The sequence below is a fragment of the Melanotaenia boesemani genome, chromosome 13 (genome assembly GCF_017639745.1).
Source record: "Melanotaenia boesemani isolate fMelBoe1 chromosome 13, fMelBoe1.pri, whole genome shotgun sequence".
NCBI lineage: Eukaryota > Metazoa > Chordata > Actinopteri > Atheriniformes > Melanotaeniidae > Melanotaenia > Melanotaenia boesemani.
The window spans coordinates 3,047,154-3,055,564 of NC_055694.1; the positions used below are offsets into that span (position 1 = coordinate 3,047,154).

The 8,411-nt window shown below is 40.8% G+C and overlaps 1 protein-coding gene across 1 annotated transcript; it reads right to left on the reverse strand.

Annotated features, from left to right (window-relative positions):
* Positions 1-541: 541 nt before the first annotated feature.
* sox18 (SRY-box transcription factor 18) lies at positions 542-7,007 on the reverse strand. The gene is made up of 2 exons (XM_042004719.1): positions 6,165-7,007; positions 542-5,103 (listed from the first exon to the last, which is right to left on the reverse strand). Exons 1-2 carry the CDS (start codon positions 6,568-6,570, stop codon positions 3,752-3,754), a joined length of 1,758 nt encoding a protein of 585 aa, XP_041860653.1. The 5' UTR covers positions 6,571-7,007; the 3' UTR covers positions 542-3,751.
* Positions 7,008-8,411: the final 1,404 nt, after the last annotated feature.

The following is an 8,411-nucleotide window of genomic DNA, read 5'->3' on the forward strand; positions in this document are numbered from 1 at the left end:
GCAGTAATCAGACTTTGTGTAATTGGAGTTTGGGAAAACGAACATCATGGATTTGTAACTGTCGGCTCTGCATCAGATCATCATGTACTTAAAGGAGTCATCACCTGGAAATTGGACATTTTCAAGTTAAAACAGGTGTATTGATGTTGGACCTCAGTGTTAACTTCCCTGAAAGCCTTTTTTTTTTTTTTAAGTCGTTCGGGTTTATTCTTCTAGGCCCTTTGTTCACAGCAGAACCGCTAACAAGGGTAAACTCTCGCAAACGCGTGATTTTAATTTGCTCCTGGGGTTTCATCATCACAGGAGGCTATTTGAATAAGCAGCCCCTTTTTTACGCCTAATGTCATGCTTTAGACATGGAATAATTTAATAATATAATGATATAAATCATGCTTACTGCTGATGCAGCTAATGCTAACGCTAATGCTAACACTAAATGTTCAACCCACTGCAATGTACAAATGAGTCCCGTGTTTTCTTTTTAATAAGCTTGCTGAAAATGCAACTTTTGCATATACATGTAGACAAAAACATGAATACAAGCAGTTTCAGATATTTAAAAACAAAGTTAATTCTCAAAAGTATTTGATTTATTTGGTAGAATTTATTGTTAACAACAGAACAGATAAATTTACAGCCAGGCCACATGAACACAAACACTTTCTACTCTCAAAAAGGTTTGAAGTGATCCTCATTAGGCAGATTTAAAAGTGTCACAGTGACACTACTGAAACATTCCCAGATTTATTTATTTATTTTTTTCCTTGTATGACTGCTGAGAATTTGTTCTTTGTTTGAATCCCAAAGTCTTGGGTGTTTCTTTCTTCTTCAGATAATTATTACCAAAAGCTCCAGAGTTATTGCACGACTCCAAAAAAACGTCTTTCCCTCTGAAGTCTTTGTGTGTCACAGTAAATTAAAATGGAAAAAAAATAAAATAAAAAAATATGTTTGGTGTCAACAGAAAAGAATGTCAGTTGCAGAAGTATTTTAATACTTTGCATAGAACCTCTGCTTCTGTGATTCTGTGATTGCTCTTTATTTAAACCGACTGTCCTTAGCAGTGGCATGATGAATGTAACTGGTAGGTCTGTACAAGACACTTGATTTTGTATGAATGTTTCATGTACATGAAGAGAAAAAGAAACAACCATTGTCTTAAAGCCTAATGCAAAACAGATGTACGATCAATTTTAAAGGGAGACTTTTTTCTTCCACTGTACACAAATCTGTTACAGGAGAGACAAAACTCTGCAATGGTTGATTTTTTAAAAGTTTCCAAGTACAACCAAAACCACAAATTTTCATCTTTAAATTCAAATGCTGGTACGGTTTAGAATTTTGATGTCTGCTTTAACCCTTGAGACACCTTTAAAAAAAACTTACACTTTTAACCTTAGGTACCAAAATGGTATCTCATATGAAAGTGTTTTAAAAATGTAATATATATAAATAAATTTAATTCATTTTCTTTACATTAGATCTTTTCAGCTAATTTAAACCTAACAATAGATTTAAAAATATAACTATATATAATCATCATTATATTTTAAGGTTTTAATGCCCTTTGTGTCAGAAGAAAGCCTTATTTTTTTATTAGAAAAACACAGAATATGCATTTTAATAGATGAGGATTATAGTGTTTTAAAAGTATGTGTTTATATTGGGAGTCAGTGGAACCAAATCCCGAGGTAAAGAGTGTTGGCATTATGCTTGTCTCTTATTCTATACAAAATTCAATAACAGGGATCATAGAATTTTTAAACATAATAATAAAAGAAAAGTTTCATACAATCAGCCTTTAAACTGAAGCAGATATTGAGAATCAAAGGCACAAAGTAAGCAGAAAGTACACTTTTGGTCCTCAAAGGTGGCTCAAGGGTTAAGCAAAGGGATTTATCAGGTGTGATAAGTCTAACTTAGTACAAAGACTCATATATTTCATTCACAAACAGAAAAATACAAGGACAAGACATTTTTTTGGTTCTCCAAGCAGTGATAATGCTACAGGGCTCCCTTCATAATTACAAGCTCTGCACATCTGTTTGCACATTCGGAGCTAAATGTCTCTGAGATCCAGCACCACATTCCCACCATCTCACCCTCAGCAAGAAAGCTGCTAAGTGTAACTCCTAAATAGTTTTCCTTTAAGAAAAATAAGACTATAAAATAACTAAACACAATCCTTTATGTACAAAAACACATTTCAATGTATAGACATGTTTTCCATAAGTAGTGTTTCTCCTATACAACTAATACAATAAACCCAGTGCAAAGAAAACATTTCATAGTCTCAACTCCTTCTTCACATAATGCCAATGCATCTCTATGTACAGTAAATGGCTACATGAAACAAAGGTTTCCAAAAGTCCGAAAACAGTGAAAGATTAGTCTGATGGATGAGGCTGATTTGACTGAATGAAGTGAAGATATTTGCATGATATGCCACCAAACTTGTTCCAGACAGTTTTAGAACCTGAGCCTTTGTTATTTGTAGACCTTAGTATTTAACTTGGGGGGAAATTACACTTTGTTTAAACAAGTGATATGTTTGTTATGCCACAGGGGCTTTGTGGTGACAGAGAATGATCTTAAAATCATCAACATATTCTTATTTGCCAGGAAGCAAAGCAATTTAAAATGAGCAGATTTATGCATGGAGTTTGGAGAGAGGCCCTGCCATGGGCTGAGAAACCAAAGGGAATGGCATGCATCACGGTTAAAAGAAAACCCACTCCGGCTTGTAAAACATCCTGATAGTTTGTGGGAGGCATCGGTGGTCTGTTCTGGGTTAGTGGCCAAGTCTTTCCTGACAACACTTCAGAGATATATGTCGAGACTGGATCAGATCTCTCCCACTGAGTCTTTTATCTTTCTCCCTTATTTAAACCCGTTTGTAGTAAAATCTGTCAGTCCTGATATGATATGTGAAAAAATCATATAAAATTATCATGCCATGCATATTAATGTTTACGTGTCTGACAGACAGAGTTTACAGAGTGAGATAAAGAAATAATTGTTTTGTTTTTATTATTCCATGCTGCCTATGAGAACTGTATAATCTGTGTAGCCACCACACCAAATTACACTTCATAAATGAATCCAGCTTTTGACAAAAAGTATTATTAACAGTCATGCTCAAAACCAAGACGCAGCACCACTAATTGAATAAATTGACAACTATGTTCTCAGCATTTTAAGGCAGAAAACAGTAGTGTTGCACTTAGTCTGCCTCCATTTGTCTGTCAGAAACACAAAAGACCATAAAACAAAACCTGTGAGTAAAGCACAGCATCATACTGTTTACAGGATTCATGTCAGTCTATCGCGTCTTAATAGGAAATGATTGTTTATTTTCTTTCTTCGTCACTTCATGCTGTTAGGAACAACAGTGTCATCTGCTTTGCTAGCTAATAAGTCACTAAAATGAGCTGATTGTGCAGTCATTTAGCAAAATGAAACTGTCTTGCCCAGAAAAAGGTCCAGAACAAGTAATCTTGCAACAGCCTTGCTAGCAAAGTCAATGCTGCTGCCTGTACAAGTCTTTTTTTTTCTTTCTTTTTTTTTTTCTTCTTGTACTTTTTTTCTCAATTTGGAAAAAACAAAAAACATTAAACCTTTTTAGATTAAAATAGGATCCAATAGGAACTAAGTCACACAACAATATGAGCTAATGTCCCTTGATAGTTTCTGTCATGTCAATAACAAACAGTATGTAGATAGATACCTTATGAGAGATGAGATCCTGTGTTCAGCCACTGATGCAGGCACTGTAATAGACGGCACTGCTGGCATCAGAAAGAGCAGATATGAGAGGACTGCTTCCATCATCACAACCACCAACACCGCTTATTATATTGCTAACATCTCTACTAATCATACTGCTAACATTGCTATTATTGCTACCTGAACTGCTGCTAGTACATCCACCCTGAACTTTTGACCCGCCTCCGCATTCTCCACCCACTCTGTAAACCTCCTCTCGATTACGTCCCATATTTACATACTGGTCAAATTCATGTCTGTCCACTTCGGACCAAAATTCAGCAGAAGATGACCCCATGTGGCCGGCAGCCTCTAGATTTGACTGGTCTAAGTACGCAGAACGAAGAAAAGTTGATGAGGTGGGGATGGAAGAGGTTGAGCAGGAAGATGGAGAGGTTTCAGGAGGAGGTGAAAGCTGGCCCAGATGAGAGGAAGGGAAATGGGTTGCACTTGGGGTGCCATTCCCGTACATTTGGCTGTAGTAGCCCACAGGAGCTGTGCTCAGGGTTGTCTGCTGGCACTTTGGCTCAGGGAGGCTGATGGAGGGATGGGGATAGGAAACAGAGGAGGTGGAATCAGGCAGAGGTGCTGGGCACTTCACAGGACTTCTTAAGGGGACGTGGTGGCTGGAGGCATTAGTAAGATGTAACTTGGAGCTGACTGCAGTGGCAGAACTCATGCTGGAGGTCATGTTTGATTCACCAGAACTTATTCTAGGATCAAGTCTAGAATTTCTGCCTGGACTGAGACTGGAATTCATACTGTTGCTAACACTCATTCCCGAGCCCTGACTATGTATGGAACCGTGGTGGCTGTGGTTGTTGTAGTGATGGTTATAATGTTGGTTATGATGGTGAAGATGGTGGTGGTACCCACTCCAACCTCCTATCCCTGCTTCCTCTTGTGTATGTTGAGGGAAAAACACAGATTCCCCAGGTCCATCTTCTAGAACATCCAGAGGGGACATCTCTGGGGTGGGTAAACCAAAGCTTTCCAGCTCAGGATGTCCTGGAGCCTGGAGGTCCCTGAAGTGCCCCAAAGATGGCAGCAGGTGGTGGGGATGATGATGATGGTGATGTGGAGGGTGGGCTCCTGGGTGTCCATAAGGAGAGCCTCTAGAGACACTTTCTGCACCCAAGCCAAGGCTTGGGGCCCCTCCTTGGGCCAAGCTGTGCAGCAGGAGCCCCGGTTCAACCCTTTTCAGTTTTTTGGTGGTCTTTTTGCGGCGAGGCCTGTACTTGTAGTTTGGGTGGTCTTGGAGGTGTTGGACACGCAGACGCTCTGCTTCCTCAACAAATGGCCGTTTGTCAGTGGCACTCAGGGCCTTCCAGGACTGACCTGCAGGATGTAGAGAGGGCAGTTAATAAGCAAAAAACAGACTAATTAGGACAGCATCAAAGCATTTATTAAATTTTCTAATATGACGCAGCAAATGGAAACAATTCAAGGTAATTTTTTAATTATTTTTCTATCAGCAAACAGTGCAAATATCAGCTTATGAGTTGCTTGAGAACTGATTGCATCTGTACTTTTTGGCTGCAAAAACTTTTAGAGAAGCCTTAAGAGACACTTTGATGTTACTATCTGATGCATTTATGCATCGTATAAACTGCTTATATTCACAGTTTGTCTTGTGGTTTCAGATGCTAGCAGCAAAACAAACTTTCTTCCAGGAACGTCGTGGTTTGAATTTGGGTGAGTCTGAAAATTTCAAGCTGCAGATGAGCTGCAGCTGTCTGGTGTGATGCAGCTGAGCAGCTCTCAGAGTCAACATGAAGCATACATGCTTGTAATGTAAACTATTAAAAATCTAGTAAACTACTATGATTACTGATATTCTATTTACCAAATAAGGCAGCTGAGCTTGCATTACCTTTTTCTAGCTTAATGATGCCAGCATACTACTTTAGTTGTAGTTTAATTCAGGCTGCTTCTCAAACACAAATGCTCATGAAAGGTTTCCTCACTGAGGAAAAACAGTGATTGTGGTTAGTTTGCCTGCTGCAGTGGATTCTACAAATTTGACAACTATTGAGTTTGGATCGTGGGTAGACCAGGGAGAAGTGAATTATGAATGGTTTGGAAAGCCTAAAAAAACTCTTTTTCTAAACTGTTACACATTGTGAATAAGAAATGTACAAAATATCACTGTAATTGTTTTAATGTGGAAATCTTGGCATGAATTGTTTTTATTCATCTGACTTCTAACATGTGAAACCATACAGTTGTTTTCCATGCAGTCATAATTTGCCACAGATGTCTGCTTGAGAAGCTGTTACAATTCAAATGAATGTGACATTTAACCTCTAACAAATCGACTGACCCGGGTTTGGGTTGTTAATACTGAGTTTCTTTGATTTTTTTTGCTCTGATGAGGCTGAAGTTCTCTTTACTCTTACCGAGCATCTTGCTGAGCACAGCGTTGTGCAGGTCAGGGTTCTGCAGGGCAAGTCGCTTCCTCTCATCTTTCGCCCAGACCATGAAGGCATTCATGGGCCTACGGATCCTCTGCTCAGCCCCGACAGCTTTCCCGTCACCTGCGCCTGCCGACGCACCTCCTCTCTGGTTCAGATCCGGACTCTGTCCCCCCGAACTGGCTGTTAAAACCACCTTTGGTTCTGCTCTCCTCAAGTTCCCCACTCCAAGGACATCAGGAGAACTGCAGTCTCCAGAGAGGCTCTGGTCAAAACCCATTTCAGGATCAGAGGCAGGACTCGGTGTCTCCGACGTCCAAGTGGCTACAAGAGACATTTGGTTTTGATGCAGAGGGGTCTCTCTAGACAAGCTGGACTCTGTTAAATTCATTCCAGAACCAAAGCCTTGAATTTAACTTTTAGTCCAGGTTAAGTTCTGCAAACGTCTGTCTTAGTTTGTTTGGTTGCAAACCTTTGGAGAAAAAATGTAATTCAACAGGTTTCAGATGGCAAATATATGAAGGATCAAGAGAGGAATTTGATGGATTCGGAGCACAAATCCCAAAGCAAAGCATCGAGATGTGGGAGGAGGGGGACGACAAGAAAGAAAGAGAAAACAAACAAGTTGTGGTGCAGGATATTCCCCTCGTAAAAGAAAAAAATCCAGTGGCTCTGCCTCTTTTGTCCAGTCTTTTTTCTTTTTCTTCTTTCTGAAAAGACAACAGTTCTTGTTTGGAGTATGTGGTGCAGCGGTTTGTCCAGAGCTTGAGTTCGCTCTGTCAGCGAGGACGTCCGACACTCTGTCTCTCCTCCTGTCCACCTTGTTTGAAAGTTTTGAAACTTGTGGCCAGATTTAACCACCCTGCACTGTGTATATATACCCCGCCCTGACCAATCGGAGAAATATATAGCCAGAGATTTAACCAATGAGTGGCTGCAAGGGGGAAGGAGCGAGTGCAAGGGAGACGCTGCAGTTCCACAGAGGGGGAGGCAAACTTCCAAACTTTGCCTCCCCCTCTTTCCTCCTCAGCAACTGCCACCCTTTCCTCCCCCTTAAAATGATACACACCCACACACACACCCACCCACACACACACACACACACACACACACACACACACACACACACACACACACACACACACACACACACACACACACACACACCCTGTCCGCTTGTACAGGGAGATGTAATCAGAGAGGTTCCATTGTTTTTGTCCAACTGAGACTGGAGCGTCTCACACACCCACACACACACACACACACACACACAGTAACACACACACACTGACAGAAATGCTTAAAAATTACATGAATGTATACTGATGTTTATGCATAAAACAGGCAGATGTGGAACATGATGACAAGCTGAGGAAAAGCATGTTTTTCTCCATGTGTTACTACATGTGTGCATCTGAGGGCAGGACGGCGGTAACCCAGCACACCACAGTCCCAACCAGAGCGATTAGCGGCTGAGATTAACAACAACTCACTGAGATAGAGGGGGGTGGTGGCAGTGAATGGGGTTGGGGACATAACGAACCCCAACAGCACAATCAATAACACTGATTGATACACACGTTTGATTGTGACAGAAACTTCCTGAGCAGCCGCTCTGATCTGCCGACATGTATGTTAGTCATCGTGTTGGTACACGTTCCTGTGACTTTTGACTTGTCAGATGAACTAGTTAACAACTGCAACTACATGCATAAGCAGCTGGAAAACATGCATGAGCAGTAATTGTTGCACATTTAGCTAAAGTGAGGCACAGACTCATGTGGTTGAGTTTGAAATGTTTTATTGAGTCCAATCAAGGGTGCGTTCATGTGCGTCTGAAATCTGAAACATGGCAGTGTTGTGGCTGTATTGGTTTGGATTGTGGGAAATTAATCCAGTTACATGAGAGTTTTGACAGCTCTGTGGGCTCAGTTTCTACTAATATTGTAAAAAGTTGAACTTCTGTCAGAAACATGAATCTGGAAGGAAAATCGGAGGCTTTATAACCAGACATTATTTTCAATCTCAGCAACCTCAGAAAATGAATATTATATGTTGTGTGTTAATCTGTCTGCCAAGGACATGCCCCCCCAACCCTCTTCCATCCACCACAATATAATGACCCCTGCACATACACGCACACACATGCATGCATGCACTCTTTCCTCCCCACGCCCAGCTCCATGGGAGGCTCCTGTGGCGTCTCAGAGCCTCATGCTCGACCAACCAGGA